This window comes from Pseudochaenichthys georgianus, chromosome 15 (genome assembly GCF_902827115.2).
Source record: "Pseudochaenichthys georgianus chromosome 15, fPseGeo1.2, whole genome shotgun sequence".
In the NCBI taxonomy this organism is placed as follows: Eukaryota; Metazoa; Chordata; class Actinopteri; order Perciformes; family Channichthyidae; genus Pseudochaenichthys; species Pseudochaenichthys georgianus.
This window is the reverse complement of record NC_047517.1, coordinates 35,616,728-35,634,733: the sequence shown is the minus strand read 5'-3', so window position 1 is coordinate 35,634,733 and position 18,006 is coordinate 35,616,728. Positions and strand designations below refer to the sequence as shown.

At 44.2% G+C, this 18,006-nt stretch overlaps 1 protein-coding gene across 4 annotated transcripts in view; it reads left to right on the top strand.

The window, feature by feature from the left end:
- The window catches only part of ehbp1 (EH domain binding protein 1), a 188,199-nt gene that overhangs the window by 90,170 nt on the left and 80,023 nt on the right, over positions 1–18,006 (top strand). For all 4 annotated transcript variants that reach the window (XM_034100365.1, XM_034100363.2, XM_034100364.2 and 1 more), the window contains 2 exons: positions 11,804–11,982; positions 13,006–13,054. In XM_034100365.1, the coding sequence (XP_033956256.1) occupies positions 11,804–11,982; positions 13,006–13,054 (228 nt within the window). The remainder of the gene's footprint in view (positions 1–11,803; positions 11,983–13,005; positions 13,055–18,006) is intronic.

The window sequence follows — 18,006 nt, the reverse complement described above, 5'->3', positions numbered from 1 at the left end:
CAAAATGTAATGCTAACACGTTTTCAGGGACTATTCTGAATTCAATTTTCTACACGGTCGCCACGAGGGAGGCAGCATGTGTGTGGTGTGTACTAATGTGCCACTTTGTGTGTGTTGTGAGGGATATATTTTGATCCAGTTACTGTAATGCGGCTATCATTTCCCCACCTCTTCCTCTGTTGGGTGCATGTCGAGTTCACAAGTTAAGCACTGCGAAGAGCTCACTCTCCTCAATACCCGCGCCGACTGGTGTAAAAGGGCCTTCCGCAAAGCGCCGCTTGTAATCTGCCTTTGGTAAATCCTCCTTAGTTTTATCTGCCAAGGATTACCTCACAAGCTGCAAGCAGGAGAGAAACGAGGGAGACGCGGAGCAAGAGAGAGAGAGAAATGAAAAGCAAGTCAAACAGAAAACGATGAAGATGGAACAAAATGAAAACAAATCGCTGTGTAATCTCTGAAAGAGAGAGACCTGCTTTCGAGTTGAAGGGAGGTTTCCCTCGCCACTCATTTAGAGAGGGAATTGACTAATCCCTCTGTGATTGATGTCTGCTATGAGAGGCTCTATAGCAGACTAATATGGCTTATGAGGATGACCAGAAAGTCCTTTTGTGTGTGTGTGTGTGTGTGTGTGTGTGTGTGTGTGTGTGTGTGTGTGTGTGTGTGTGTGTGTGTGTGTGTGTGTGTGTGTGTGTGTGTGTGTGTGTGTGTGTGTGTGTGTGTGTGTGTGTGTGTGTGTGTGTGTGTGTGTGTGTATATATGAATGAACCAAACCTTTTTGTCTTGTGTGTCCGTCTATCCAGTGGCCGGAGAGGCCAGGGGTTTGAATGACATGGCGGGCCGAAGAAGGGGTAACTTTATCTTAATCTGCTCCTAATCTGCCCCAGTCCTCCAGGTGTGTGTGGGCTTAAACCCAGAAACATCCAGGGTTTTGGGGTGAGGTTTAAGGGGGCTTCGGGTGAGGACATAGAAGTCCATGCACTTGAAAACTCCTTCGACCTCAAGAAAGTCTTAGACCCCCCGCGCAGTCTTGAAAAAGGCTCTCACTTAGTCATGCCATACCTTACTGCCGTCATCCTTAAGTGGCCCCCGCTACATTTTAATTGAATTAAACCAACCGTTCTCGGCAATTTAAAAAGGACCTTAGAAGTACCTTATGAATTAGTCTGAGTGATTTGTCTTTCAAATTGTGTGTGTTGGCAGAGTGTGTGCGTGCACTGTGTGTTTGAGGAACGGAGAGCGAGTGTAGAAATGATAAGGCTTTAATTGCCTCTTTATAAAGCCCTCCAGCACCCCCCCCCCCTCTTGGACTGTTATGGTATGCAGGTGTGTGCTCTTATGCGCTATAGGAAATACTAAGTGGCATTCTCAGCTCTTAACTCTTGGATCACAGAGTGGGATCATTCCCGTAGCTTTTAATCGAGCACTCTAGCTGGACCACACTGTCTTGTCTTGGTCTTAATCAAAACATACAGTGAGTTTGCACACTTTGACCCCAGCTAGGAGCTCACGTCTGGTCGCCTCTACTTGAATCGGAGGCTATTGCATCTTAACATCAAAAGAGAAACCAGACAAAGCACATAACTCAGTTCTGCCCAAAGTGGCCTTTGGATAGCTTAGCGAGCAGAATGGTTACATGCCGTTGGCTTTTCTGACCAGTGGGCGGTTGATCTCGTGGCCCAACACTAATCCCCAGTGAAGGACAATCGGAGCTGATCGACAAACATTAAGGAAATTAATCTGAATGTCTTTGAGGATTCCCTAAATGTCATCTTGAACAATCAGTAGATAGTATTCAATCAGGTGTCCATCAATTGTGTGCATGATGAAATACAAGGACATTGAGCGTGTTAGCATACAGAACGTCACATGCCAAAACATTAGTATTACATGTATCACAAGTGGACAACCCATCCATACGTCGGGGACAGACATTATTATTGCCCTTGTTTTTGTATCCATGATACATCATAAACTATTGCCCCACAGGTTGATGTTCTCTTCTTTCTCTTTCTCCCTTCACTTCCTCTATCGATCTCCCCCCTCTGTCTTGAGGCTCCTGTCATAGTCCTCCCTCTCTGCCTTAGTGTAGCATTTTCTCGTGTGTGTGTGTGTGTGTGTGTGTGTGTGTGTGTGTGTGTGTGTGTGTGTGTGTGTGTGTGTGTGTGTGTGTGTGTGTGTGTGTGTGTGTGTGTGTGTGTGTGTGTGTGTGTGTGTGTGTGTGTGTGTGTGTGTGTGTGTGTGTGTGTGTGTGTGTGTGTGTGTGTTTTGATGCATGTGTATTCTGATCAGGAGTCAAAGGGGTGACTTTGTAATTATGTTCATTTTAATTGGCTGTGCTATCACCCCTCTCATCACTTTGGAGCCCACGCAGCGCGCTGGACAATGGCAGTCTGCAGTGGGGGGGTTGCACAACTGCTGTGTCAAGACCCCTCCATGCACACACACACACACACACACACACACACACACACACACACACACACACACACACACACACACACACACACACACACACACGGCCTCTTTACCTGCAGAGCATAATTCCTAAAGTGGCCTCTTAATGAGTTTTCCCGGCCCAGGCTTAGATTAATTGATAAATGGCGGCGCTATCGGCACAGCTGATCTCTGAATCTATTGCAACACTAATTTGTTTGTTGAAGATGGCAGTTAAAGGAGATTAATACGTGATAGATTTATAAGAGACACCCCCTCTTTCTCTTCCTCCTTCTCATGCTTCTCTCCAAGCTTATTTATTTGCCTGAGGAAGATGAGGAGGTGGAGGAAGAGCAGAGAGGTCTCTCGATCCCTGTTGGATTCTTGAAAAGTTTTAAAATATACATAATAAAGATGCGTTTACATGAAGTTCATTTGCTTATCCAATAGTATAACATTCAACACATTAACTATTTAACTTCTGTCGCTCTGGTCAGTTTAGTAAGGACCAGCTTTAAGTATAATCTATTATTTAGCTGCTCCTAGGAAATTATAATAACCCGACAGATACTGAACTTTTCGGCGCGAGACCCATGATCATATTTGAAAAACATCAGAGTGCTCTCGTGTGAAAGCGTCATGATTGCTTGTGTGAAAAACCTTCAACATATTGTGTCATTTCTCTACAGCAATTTGTAGTCGTTTGTCCGTTGATGTATATTTTAATATCAATACGTGCCCACACCCATATCTGCTGATGTATCGGTCCAGCTCGAAGCACATGACTTGCAAACACGCTGAGTTCACGACACATCAGGGTTAGGAATGCTAACAGGTAGCTCCTGTTGATTAAAGCTTCCAGAAGAAGGGGCACACATGGAATACGTTTAAAGTTCTGAGTATTAGTCAGACCTAAGGACAGTCAGGGTTTAACTGCAGGTTACTAACCACTTAAACACATACACACTTCATTTAAGTAGCTGCACGTGAACGAATGCAAGTTAGGACTGTGACACAATGGTACAAAAAAACGTCTAACTGATTCTGTAAAATAAGAGGGTACGGTAAGAGTCACATCTCTCTGCCCTTGGCCTGGTCCTCACCACTAACACCAACATCATGTGGTTTGGCCGCAGTGGTGCCTCCCAAACTGGCACTACTGTGACCGCCGATGGCCGGGACCTCGAACGAGTTCAATCTTATAAATACCTTGGGTTTTGGATCGACCGTAATCTGTCATTCTCAGAACATCTCTCCAAGATTCAGACCAAGGTTAAAGCTAGACTCAGCTTTCTGTATAGGCATCGCTCCTCATTCACTTCATCTGCTAGACTCTCTCTGGTCCAGGTGACTGTCCGTCCTCTGTTCGACTACGGTGATACCATCGACCGCTCGGCGTGTAAAGCAGCTCTCGATCATTTAGACGTCCTGTATCACTCCGCCATCCGCTTCGCCACCAATGCCCCCTACGGGACACACCCCTGTGACCTGCACTCTCTGGCTCTCTCTTGGGACCAGGCGTAACATCCACTGGCTGATGTTTGTTTACCAAACACTCCTAGGCCTCACCGCCTTCTACCTCACACAATTAATGCAACTCTGCACACCCCCTACGCACAACACCCGGTCAGCTACAAGCATCCTGCTAAAGATCCCCACAGCCCATACATCCTTTGTCTCCCCCCGCACCTTCAATGTCCCTATTATAGACACCCTGGTACACACATGTAGCTGCTTTGCCTGATGCTGATTTTAATGACTGATTGAACCACAGCAATATTGTTTTAGAGTTTTTATATGTTGAACTGCTATGCCTGTCATCTTTGCGCTATGTGTTTGTGTTGTCTTCTGGGTTCTGTAGTGCCCTGAGTCTGTCTGTCTACTGCTACTACTGCTACCGCTACCGCTACCGCTACCGCTACCGCTACCGCTACCACTACCGCTACCACTACCACTACCACTACCACTACCACTACCACTACCACTACCACTACCACTACCACTACCACTACCACTACTACTACTACCACTACCACTACCACTACTACTACCACTACTACTACTACCACTACTACTACGAGACAGGTGTAAACTGGCTTTGAAGTCCTTCTCTGCGCTGTTGACTGAATGTTTAAGAAAGGTGTGGATCTCGTGCAGGAGTAGTGTTTGACGAGCGCAGTTTGTAATATCTTCGAGTGGATCTGTGTACGAGGGAAGAGATGGAGGTGCACTCGGCATCAGTACCATCAGATGTCTCGTTTTGTTTCTAACTGGATCCTACGTTCTCTACCATCAACCCCAACCCCCTTACCGCACATACACCCTCTCAATCCCAAACCTGCGTGTAATTCCCCCCCCCCAGCCAAAGCTAATTTGCAGAGGTGTGAGTGTGGGTAATGCTACTGCCGCTTCCATGACAAGCTAAAGCCAGCGCTTACACCGCATTATGCCCCTGCGTTACATGTTAGGCGTGAAGCGGGCGGGTGGGCACACTGCAGGCTGGCACCATCACTCCTTTGTCTGCCGCCTCCTCCAAACGGTGTTATTTCATGATGTTTTTTTTCAGTGAATGGTTTTTATTTCAATTTCAAAGCCATGCCTGTGCTCTCCCTTTTCTGCTGCTTTGCATGGTTATGCCTTTGGAGCAGAAGAGTCCTTGGAAGCAAAAAAGTGTCCTGGAAAAGGAAACTGCTTTTTCCTGATTTTTGAATTTTCCATCTCAGTAGCCAACCGCCCAGAGGCCCTCTGTCTTGGCCTGCAGGCTCACTGCGAGATGGGAAATGAAATGTAAATGGGAGAGAATGTAATATCTGCTTCTGAGAGAATCCCTCGCAGCCCCACGTCACCATCATGATGAATGTAACACATGTTCCCACTTTAGGATATATCTTTTCTTTTGAGGTGGCCTTGCTCAGAAGCAGCCGGTTCAGTGTGTCATATATTCCGCTCTCAGGTGTAATGGGTGCTCTCTCCACCTGTTCACACACATAAAGTGATGCCCGGCTTAACTAAACAGTGTCTACATGCACAGTCACACACACATGCACACACACTTTCTCTCACGGCTCTCTCTGGAAGGAGCCCCTCCTCGGTGTGATTACAGCAGTAATGCGATATATCCTTTGTATGTTAATGTGTATTATTTTTCACGCTACATTCGCTCTCCTCTCCCGTTCCTGCCTTTTGTCCCGTCCCCCCCCCCCCCTTCTTCGCTATTGTTCCATCCACTCCACATCTCCATTTACATAATTGAACTTTTGATTGGACTTCCTCCCCTCTGCTCTCATGCAGGCAACGTTTGAAATCCGAAGCATAATTTCACGGGCTTCTTTTTCGCTCTGTCTTTTCTAATGTGAACACGTCGGACGCAGAAAGCCCCCAGATTAAACAAATTGCTTGTTTTGATTGAAGGTGCAATTAAATAATTGAGAGTGTTGGTAGTTGGGGCTCAGCCAATCAGATGAGAGCTTTCAGGAGCAGGATGGACAGGCCACTTAAGTGCACTAACCTTTATCCTCTTAAATGTGAACAGGTATTAATGTTTTCAAGTGTGTGTGTGTGTGTGTGTGTGTGTGTGTGTGTGTGTGTGTGTGTGTGTGTGTGTGTGTGTGTGTGTGTGTGTGTGTGTGTGTGTGTGTGTGTGTGTGTGTGTGTGTGTGTGTGTGTGTGTGTGTGTGTGTATATGGACTTTTTCTTTTTTTGCCGTAGGCTCCTTGAGCGGATTACAAGTTTTAAAGAGTATGAGATTCAACACCTCCTCAAATCTGACACTCTCTGACACCGCTTTGAAGCCATGAAAGTGAGATTGGAAGGACACGGAAGCTCTTGTCTCTCCACAGAGTCGTGGGTTTATGTCATTGGGTCGAGGCCAGTTACGTTTCCATTGAAGCGGTTTGCCCCAGAGGGAGAGACAAAGCTGCCACTTAAAACGTTTCACTTGTGTCTTTTTTCATGTTTCTGAAAGGGCAGTTTTAATAGCCGTCATTGTTTTTAGTAAATTAATCATGTATAATGCTATTCAACTTTTGATTACATTTGTCTATCTTCATGTTGGCCAACAGGTTGACCAGGAAGTAGACTGCTTTTAACCCCAAGCTGCAATTAGGCACAGTGTTAAAAAGACTTTCTAAATCAAGGAGTACTGTTTGGTTGCTGGGAAAAAGGAATACAAAATAAGTTTAATAATAAAGTCATACTTTTCGATTGACTTAAAATGTATTATATCTTCAGTATATTGCTGGTATTGTAATCCACACATTCAGCAAGTGTATACACTAAACCTGTGATACCCTTCCAATTTCTCGCCGTGCATGATGTTGGTGAAAAAAGGATTTACTGTGTGTATAGGACAGTTAAACTCAGTTTCTCTAAAAGGCATTTCGGATTACTCATTTCTTCATACAGTACAGTAGAAATTGGCCAAATCTAAAAGAAACAATTTCCACTCTCGCTGCAGAATTGTTCTTTTGCTTGAGACCTAAGATCGACCTGTGACTATTTTCTAATTTCACATATCACGGTTCATCCGCTTTTTTTACCCCCGATTCCAGATCTCAAATCACATTAACCCTCCCAAAGATGACACTTTTGACACTTTAAACAAATTCTCCTGGAAGCTTCCATTCCCAGGTTTCCTCCTATCTTGTCATTCAGGCATTGTAGTGAGCTTAACCCCCCTCTTTCTCTCACATCCCTTTCCCCTTCTTCCATTTTTTTTCTTTCTCTGCCCCGTCGGATGTATGTTGTTGACACTGAGGCATCAGGAATAATGGAATCTCTTGTCAGTGGCTTGTATTTTTCGCCCGGGCTGTTAGGGCCGTGTATAATAGTGGCCGAGGAGGAGGAAGAGGGGAGGTTATGTGCCACTGATAGTAATGAAGGTTGCCTTTTCATTTTTTAATATGGAATGTTTGTGGGCCGAGGCAATGCTCTCCGCTAATCCTACCCTCGAGCCGAGCTAGCTACATGGCTGTGTCAGTGTTACACGCACGCACGCCCGCACTCACGCACGCTCACACACACACACACACACACACACACACACACACACACACACACACACACACACACAGACAGACAGATAAAAGACACACACACACACACATCCAGAGACATCCACACAGACAGATAAAAGACACACACACACACACACACACACACACACACACACACACACACACACACACACACACACACACACACACACAGAGACATCCACACTGACAGAGAAAAAGACACGCACACATGCACACACACATCCAGAGACATCCACACAGACAGAGAAAAAGACACGCACACATGCACACACACATCCAGAGACATCCACACAGACAGAGAAAAAGACACACACACAGACAGAGAAAAAGACACACACACACACACACACACACACACACACATCCAGAGACATCCACACAGACAGAGAAAAGACACCCACACATCCAGAGACATCCACACAGACAGAGAAAAGACACGCACACACACATCCAGAGACATCCACACAGACAGAGAAAAAGACACGCACACACACATCCAGAGACATCCACACAGACAGATAAAAGACACACACACACACACACTACATACGTGTGCACACCTTCCTTTGGGCAAGACAGCAAACGGTTTGATAAGTCAGGGTGCATTTCTGTTCCTCATGAAAGTTGCACTCCTCCCGTGTTTGTGTCTGAAGGAAATGCAGCCAGTTCCTGTAGAAGAAGATGTGTTTTGTGTTCAATATGTGGTGGATATGAAAGCTTGAGTGCGTCGATGCATTTCTTAAACCTTTATCTGGAGAAAGCGTAATGGAACAGTCCGGGCTGCCAGATGAGAAAATGACATCCGTTGGGGTTGTGATGAACACGGGGGTCAGTGTTTGTATCGTGCTGCGGGTTTGTCAGGAAGGAAGAAAGGAATATTTCTTTCAAATAAACAGTTAAACAAATGTTTTTTAAGCACCTGAAGTTGAGTGGATAGTATTTGTGTGTTCTTTACCACTTTAAGTGCAAATTAGTGTAAATGTTACCGTGTATTTGTTTTTTCTTTGGCCACGATACCTGTGAGTCAATAGTTGAGAGTGGCCCTTAAAGTCTGTGTATCCCACTGGCTAATATTTGTTTTTTTCCCCACTGGCTGTGTTACACAGGTGTGTATTTGTGTGTGCGAGTGTGTTTTCCGCCGGCTAGGGTGCAGGGTCTTCGGCACTGGAGTGTGCTGTGTGTCTAATTGCTTTAATAGCACCTGGTCTTTAATCCCAGGTAATTAGAGCGCTCAAATTAGACGGCTACTTTCAACCGTCACTTGAAAAAGCAGAAAGGGAAGGCCTGGAGGAAGACCACTCCACTCTGAAACTCTACACACACACACACACACACACACACACACACACACACACACACACACACACACACACACATTCAAGCTATTACTGACACGCACAACAACATTTGGCTAAGCAGAGACAACTGGAGGAACACGTTTAGTTTAGAGAAGTATGTACTTATGTGTAAGTGTCGTGAAATTAATATATGTTCTCCCTCTTCTTAAGTCTGAATACCTACATTACGTTAGATAAGTCGGTGATAAGGGACAACAAGGTTTGATGAGGTCAAAAAACAATTCCTCTCCTGATCCCCATACAGTAGTTACCACCATGTTGTTATCGGTATTGACTTTCTGACTTTTTATCTATTTTCTCCCCCTCGGTTTGTTTGAGTGGCACGCAGGCATTGTCGAGGCCGCCTAAAACGTGTCTGGAGAAGCTGCGGGGAAAGGTTAAGGCCCACTTTTAAAGATGAGCCGGAAATGTCAAGTGTCCGCCCCTCAGGCTCCCGCTACCGTCTCCCTGCACCGAGGCGGCCGTAGGGGCCTGCATGACTCACACACACACACACACACACACACACACACACACACACACACACACACACACACACACACACACACACACACTGGTACAAAGGTTAGGATTTGCTGTTAGAGACGGCCTCCGGTGTCTTTCATCTGATTTGGCCCTTGTGGCATCTCAGCAGGCTCCAGGCTCGCGGTCACACGGGTTAAACTACAACAATAGAAGAGTAAGAGACATCCAGGTGTTTATAGACTTCGGCTAACTCACTAATGTTGCTTCAGTTCTTCATTTGTTTATGCCTGTTGACATTTCAAACCAATGATGTGTTAGTGTCGTAGCAGCAAGGACAGCCTCATATCTAAAGGCCTTAATCCTGTCACAAAGTTTGTGTTACGTTTTGGTTCAGATTGTCTTCAAATGTTGTATGGACTCTTCTACTGTAGGTCTCTGCATGTGGCCTAAGCACACATCTCTTTGGAGGGATGTTGTCTAGCTAGTATTTTTAATTCAATTCAAATTCTATTTATTTCCAATGCCCCTGATGATTTTCTGAACGATTTTACGTCTGCTTTTGAGGGCTGGAAGATGCTTACCGGAGCACACTGTCCCCTTTACATAATAATTGTTTTCCCAGAGCCAAATTTGTGTTCCTATATTTTCTGAGGCTCTCGTGTTCTTGCAGTCGCAGAAAGCCGCCAACAGAGGGGGTTGGTGGGCCACCACACGCCTTGTTACAGCGCTGAGACTCAAGCAGTCTTGTGAGCTGTTTTCTCATGGCCTTCACTGTGTCTTAAAAACCGGGTTAACTCGTTACGGTGGCCAGTACCAGGCCGTGTAACAGCAACATCTCTTCATTCACTTTTTCACTGCTAAAGGTCAAGTAAAGCTGTGACGAATGAAACCATCCAGCGCTTGGACATTAAACATCAGTAAGACCACATTTGCATTTGATCTAAACCAATATTTTACTAGAAATTACACAATTAATACAGAACTATTAATTAACAACAGAGAACCTTAATATAGTTCAGTGAAGCAGTTTTGTCTTGCTTGCAATCCAACAATGATGTAGTGTTTTTTCCATAGTTGTACTAGTATGTCATCCTTTAGTGTGTCTGATATTAAAGTCAAATTAGGCTTAATGAAAGTTAGACACCCTGCTTAAACACATTGTGTCACACTATTAATGAAAGCTGTGTTATTAGTCATATGTTAATTTCATTGTCCTGCATATAATAGAAATATTTGAACACATTTCATAGTCTTTTTGATCACTTGCCTCTAATGAATTTAATCAAATCTCAGTGACATTTTTTGCCATTTCTCTCCAAAACGATCTGAGAGAATTAGCGCGTATCTGTCGCTGCATAACCAGATTAGTGAACAGCGGGCTGAATAATCAGAATAGCATTGGTTCTGCTGGACGTCAGAGGCGGACCAGTGTCTCCACGCCACCGAGGATTTGTGGGATTTGGAGTCTGGGAGAGGAGAGGCTCCTAATGGTGAAAGCTTTCGACCCAGATAAGACTTCAAAGGCGGAGCTAATTAATAAGATGTTTACATTATCCACGGTCATACACTGCTTTGTGCATGACCCTTCGTTATGGCGTGTGTGTGTGTGTGTGTGTGTGTCTGCGTGAGTGTGTGTGCGTGAATGTGTGGCCTCATTGTATGTCGGAATGGCAAGCTAATTGGATGGGTGGAGGTTGCTAAGTAAAACATTTAATTGAGAAATAAATAATGAAAGGAGCTCAGACTTGGATCGGGGGGGGGGAGCATCGTGGACAATCTTTTGTGCCAATGGTTTGGAATGTAGTATGCTCTCATACCAGTTAAAAAAACACATTTAAGACACATATAACCCATATAATAGAGATATAATCCAATAGAGACGTGCTGCAGTAATGAACCTTAAACCTGCCGCTTCTGGTTTCCTTGTCTCAAAGTCAATTTATTTTGGACGTGCTTTTGGTTAAATGCCTGAAAGAAGGTTTGTGGTTAACACAAGCTTAAGAGATGTTCACTTGTTTTGAAAGCATTAGCCACATTTAGCTAAGGGGTGGTGAGGTGAAGTCATGTGACCGCTATGTGGTTTGTTTATAGCATAACGTTAGCTTTTACTTCTGATGATTGCATTCAGGCTTCACAAATCCTGAAGTAGTTTCAATATGTGGAGATTTCCTGCTAAACCAAACATATAAGTTCCATAAACAGTTGTTTGCCACAGAGATTATCTTCTGCAACATTGGGAAATCCAATGGAAAAATCTCATACCTTTTTTTGAGGGAGCCCTTGCGATGCTAACTTCCGAGTTGGCCTACAAAAACATGTTATCCCTGCACCACCATGTGGATTATTCATTTGTAACTATCAGTAATAATGTGTATTGTCCTTCTGACCCAAAAACACAGCCCTAATTTAGGGAATGGATATAAGTATTTCGCATTGATCCATTTCATACTGTGAAGGTGGAATATATTGAAAGATTCAACTCGAAACCTTTTTTCTTTCCTCTGCCTGCAGCCCAGCCCCATCCCGAGCCCGGTTCTGGGAGGCAAGCCCAACGCCAGCCAGTCTCTGCTGGTGTGGTGCCGCGAGGTCACCAAGAACTACCGCGGGGTCAAGATCACCAACTTCACCACGTCCTGGAGGAACGGCCTGGCCTTCTGCGCCCTGCTGCACCACTTCAGGCCCGACACAATGTAGGACACACACACACACACACACACACACACACACACACACACACACACACACACACACACACACACACACACACACACACACACACATCAGGGCTAGAAATAAGACCAGTAGATTCAAGGCTTTTCTTGTCATGTTTACATAGCTACAGTGTTACAGTAAAGACAATGAAAATCTTAGGTCACAGGCTCCTCCAACAGTGGTATGGTAAATACTATAAAATACAATATAATAATAGAAACAGTGCAGAATAATAATATTGATATATATAAGTTGCAAACAGATGTTATGGATGTTCTTTCAGAAGTGCAGGTGTTTAATAGTCTTATGGCCTGTGGGATGAAACTGACTCTGAGTCTGGTGGTTCTAGTTAGACGAGTGAGGTCATTTCGGGTTGGACTCAGACAGTTCACATTTCAGAAGGCGAAGTCATAATCAAAGTTAAAGAGTCTTGGACATATTTAGATTGAATGTAATGTTAAATGTCCGTTATTGTTATTGTCCTTGATGTTGTTAATGGAGCTGCAAGAAAAATCGGGTCTTACAATCCTATTAAATGTTTGGTGTTTAATGTGTGTATACAACATATGGAAAACCTGCAGCCCCATCAAGGGAGCAGACATGAAGATTATTTATCTAAACCGTGTGTGTGTGTGTGTGTGTGTGTGTGTGTGTGTGTGTGTGTGTGTGTGTGTGTGTGTGTGTGTGTGTGTGTGTGTGTGTGTGTGTGTGTGTGTGTGTGTGTGTGTGTGTGTGTGTGTGTGTGTGTGTGTGTGTGTGTGTGTGTGTGTGTGTGTTTGCGTGCCTTTGCACTCCGGTGTGTTATTTTTACATATTTTCCACTCTATTAGTTCTGTTGATTGCACTGCTATGAAATTGCATGTTACAGTTCTAATGCCATTACATGTGACGCATATTTAAACTTTCTCCGCTATCTCTCTCTGTCCCCCATTCTCTCTCTCTCTCCCTCTTCATTTTCTCCCTGCCTGCCTCCTCTCCCACCTTCCCCACTGTTCTTCCAGAGACTACAAGTCGCTCAATCCTCAGGATATTAAAGAAAACAACAAAAAGGTAAGAGGCAGCCACCGCTGGGCCCTTCACACCACTTAGCTCCCTCCCAACCACATCTCCATTCGGCCTTATTTAGAGATCTGCCATTAATCCCTGGATGTACTGTGCATGTGTGGTTCCTGGTTTAAATGGGGAGAGGGGAAACCCACATGAAGGCTAACAAATACACTCACAATTACACATATGAACTACAGCCAGACGTTATAATGACAGTGTTTCCAAGACGTTCCCCCCGCTGCGATGTGTCTACGTGGCAATGACTAAGTCACCTGGTGAGATGCTATCTTAGCTCTGCTGCATGCTGGGAGATTACCAAACGGCCTCTGCTTAGTGTGTTTAAGTCACTGTGTATATAATAAGAACACATTTGTCCTGTGTTGATTAGATTATTTTGTTTGTATTTCTGTAAAACAGCGTGCAGGGGGGGGTATGCATCTGTTTACTGGTAACTGTAATCATAGGTTGTATATGAAAAGTGGAAGTTGTCAGCATGGCATCACCCCTAAGCCTCGTGTTTGGCATTTACATTGCCATCTTGTTTTTTGGAAGTGCCATGACAGGTTTGAAATAATTACACTCGAACACGGAACAAGAAACAATGTAAAAGACTTCAAATGTTGGGAAGAAAACACAAAGAAGACCTGGATAGAGACCTGTCAACCGTAAAGCATACGCTGCTGTTTTACTCCAAATGGGACCATCGTTTACGAAATGAACATCATGTTAAGATTGAGACAACGAACTCATGTTTCCAATGTTTACTTGCGTAATAAATCATCTAAGAAGAAGGGTCATTTTCTTATAGACTTCCATACAACCAGACTTATTCTTTTAACCAGAATTGTACAGGCCATACAATAATGTATGTTGAAGGCACTTCATATTAGCTTAGCTTTTTATGCTTCACTTTTTCAGAATGCTCAAGATAGAATAAACCGTCCATGTTGGTTCGGAGACATCTCGTTGGTTTGATTTCTGTCCTTTCCTAAAACATGTCAACCCACATACAGTAAATACATTCACTACTAAAGCACACCTGAATAACCCATCCACACCTCGCCCTATGTCATCGTATCTTCACATTCACAGTTTGAGGTGCACACATTGCCATTTCCTCCTCCGTCCCTCTGGCTCTTGTCGTGCACATTTACTTACTTTCCCAACACACAAATGCACACCTCTATTTTCCCTTTCCCTTTGCTGCTACACACTCACACACATATATACTACACACCATCGCCCTGTCCCCTCTCTGGCCCCGAGGGCTACACAGAACGATATGCGTCGGGTTCCTGCAGCATTATTTCCTCTTCTCACACACACTCTGGCTCAGCGATAACCTCTGGTGGCCCTGTTAGGCATGAATGCTACCCTGTTGACAATAACCACAGTGGAGGGAGAGGGAGAGACCCAATCCCATATCTGCTAACTGCCCCTCACCCCCCTCCAGGTGCTCAAGTAGCCCTGAAGAAATTGGCTAGATATAAGTAATATGGGAATATGCCGTAGAAGGTGATAGCCGGTGAATAGCTGCAGCTCTGTGCGACCTGCTCCTCTGTAAAGATCTACGCCGGCTGCTGATGTACATTTGACCAAGCATGCTGCTCCGTTCAGAGGAGACGCACTGCAGGTAGATATCAGAGAACTGACTCCTCCTGCCAGAGTCCTCATATGGCCTTCAAGGATCTAGGTGCATAAGCAACATTGGATGTATGCCAAACAACTATGTTAGTACTGTCAAGTTTGGTTTAGTTGAGCAGGGCAAGTATTTTTTGAACGTCCTTAAATGTTTTTGCTTCACAAAGCACAATTAGTTAAAGGAATTAACCTGCAAGAAAAGTTTACCAGCGAAAACCTTTCCTAGGTTTTACTTTAGCAACCTTCATGAATAGATGGATTATTTATTTTCTACTTTGTTCGAGGCCTCACACAAATACATATACATAAATACATTATACACCACAACATAACTACATAAAAAAACGTCCACATTTATACACACATACACATCACATCTACTCACAAGATATATTTGGTAAGGAGACCATCATGTGTGCGGCTTATTGAACAACACCTGAAATCAATGACTGATATATTCGGTAATCAGGGTTCCTGCTCAATCTGTTTTCTGTAAACTGTAGTTGTTGTTTACCTTTGTTAGCAGCGACTACATTTTAAATATTATCAGTCCGTAAAGTTAGCAACCAGTGATAGCCACATTGTATTGGTACATTGATAACTTAGTGCTTGCAGAGCAATTTCCTAGAATGCAACAAGCCATATATAGATGTTTGGGATCGAATGTCTGCATGTGAGCAGATTTTGTTAGCATGTGAGATGTGACTTCCGAGCACACTTGCCAACCCTCCCGATTTCCGCGGGATACTCCCGGTTTCCTCCCGGGGTCATATTTCTCCCGCATTTCTGACAAAATCTGATTTACTCGCGACTGTTTCCACTCTGACTTTAATACAGCTACACCGTTGTTTGGTTTCCATGATAGCGCGTCTCTTTAGTAGCGCGTCTCTTTAGTAGCGCGCGCAACTGAAAGTCTGAGAGGGTGAGGCGTTCTTATTATACATTCATGGGTGAGGCAGATAGTCACAGAAAACAGAACAAGAATCGACAACTCTACCCTCTGCTCACTCCTTTCCAGCCCAAAATACAGGTCCAGCCCAAAATACAGGTCCAGCCCAAAATACAGGTCCAGCCCACACATATGCTCCATCAAGGATGGTGCTACAGGCCGCAACTACAATAAGCATGTTAATGTTAATCTAACCGCTCCGGCGACCCACTAGCCCCGCGGTGGTTTTGAAATGCTCCCGATTTCTGAGGTCTCAAGGTTGGCAAGTATGCGTCTGAGGGATTGTACACTATGGATAATGTTGGTTTATATCCAGCAGTAACACAGACACTACATTGTAGACATATTATACTCTGTATTGTTGGAGGCTGTGATTGTAAAGGCCAGTGGGTTCAGGGGAAATGAAAGGGGAGAGACGCATCGTGTGGTGTCATGTAGCACCCTGAATGTGTTTGCACAGGAGAAGGGTGCCCATGACGCCCTGCACGAAATAAGGAAACACGCCAGGCACGGGCTCGGACAGAATAATGATGCCGGGTTAAGGAGCCCGTAGAGCAAGCAATGGAAAAGAAGAGAGAGAAATGAATGTGCGAAGAACAGAATGAAAGAGCGTGATGAAAAAAGACTTATCTCCCATCCACCATGTTGGATAGAGTTGCTTTATAAAGAGTTATTAGAATGTATAGAATGTATTGAATGGACAGCAGAAATGGAAAAGTGTAGAAATGACAACTATATCCGCCTTTCATGGCGAGCTGATAGACGTGCCCCCTCCTCCTTTCCCAGTCTATCTGTGAAGAGTGATTGCAATGAGCTCAGACTGTGCTGAATTATGACAGATAAGGACAATCAATATTGGGGGTGCGTAGGAATGAAAATAGGGGGAAGTGAATATTCAGAAGAGCCTTTGAAATGATCCATTATCAATGGATATGTGTATGTATGGATGGGTGTGTCTATATGTTTGTTTAAGGTGTGTGTGTGTGTGTGTGTGTGTGTGTGTGTGTGTGTGTGTGTGTGTGTGTGTGTGTGTGTGTGTGTGTGTGTGTGTGTGTGTGTGTGTGTGTGTGTGTGTGTGTGTGTGTGTGTGTGTGTGTGTGTGTGTGTGTGTGTGTGTGTGTGTGTGTGTGTGTGTGTGTGTGTGTGTGTGTGTGTGTGTGATGAGGAAGAGAAGTCATTTGTCATGCCATCTGATAGTGTAGCACCAAGCACCGGGCTAAAGCTCCCTGAGCACAACCAGTTAGGGGTTGGGCTGAGGAGGGGGGGGGGCTCTGATGATTGACAACGATAGATAGCTGTCAGTCACTGAGAGAGAGTGGGGGGGGGGGGGGGGGGGGGGCAGCGGCCCAGGGCAGGAGACGCTGACATTTGAGTCCAAACCAAAAGCTTTGTCAGCCCAATGATGGAAAGTGAGAGAACTTGATTTTTTCTCCCAAAATACATGATTTTGTTATTGGACAGAAATGTAGCTTTTCGAGTGGTCAGGAATACAGAAGTTCAGTTCTTTTGGTAGGTGTATTCACATGTTATCAACCAATCAGTAGGGCTGATTGATACAAATGAGATCATTAGTATTTATTATAAAAAAAAAAAATGTAAGGAGCCAGTTGAGGTGGTTCGGGCACCTAGTTAGGATGCCACCTGGGCGCCTCCCTAGGGAGGTGTTTCAGGCACGTCCAGCTGGGAAGAGACCAAGGGGTAGACCTAGGACCAGGTGGAGGGATTATATCTCTTCGCTGGCCTGGGAGCGCCTTGGGATCCCCCAGTCAGAGCTGGTTGATGTCGCCAGGGAAAAGGAAGTTTGGGGCTCTCTGCTGGAACTGCTACCCCCGCGACCCGACCACGGATAAGCGGGAGAAGATGGATGGATTGATAATTTTATTTTACCAAGATATAAATCCGGAAATACGGAATTTGTGCCAAATCACAAATCAAATATTGCAGTCAATTTGTTTCACTATTAACGCATACATGAAATACCTAAACTTCATCAACTCATTGTTTGCTTTTAGTTTGGTGGAATACATTCATCTGCAGACCAAGATTTTGTGATGAAGTTAAACAATTAGGATTTGATTTTAAAAACAATGAACAATGATAGTAATAAAGTAGAATACAAATATATATGGAATCAAATCAAATCAAGTTTATTTATAAAGCACATTTTAAAACAACTTTCGGTCGCGCCAAAGTGCTGTACATGAATAAAAAATATACGGAACATATTGCAATTTGTAGCATTTAAGTTAAAAACAACAAATATAAAGGCAGACACAGTTAAAATACAAAATGAAAAATGTCATGCTCTGCTCACTTTTAAAAGGCCAGAGAGAAAAAGTGTGTTTTTAGAGAGGATTTAAAAGCC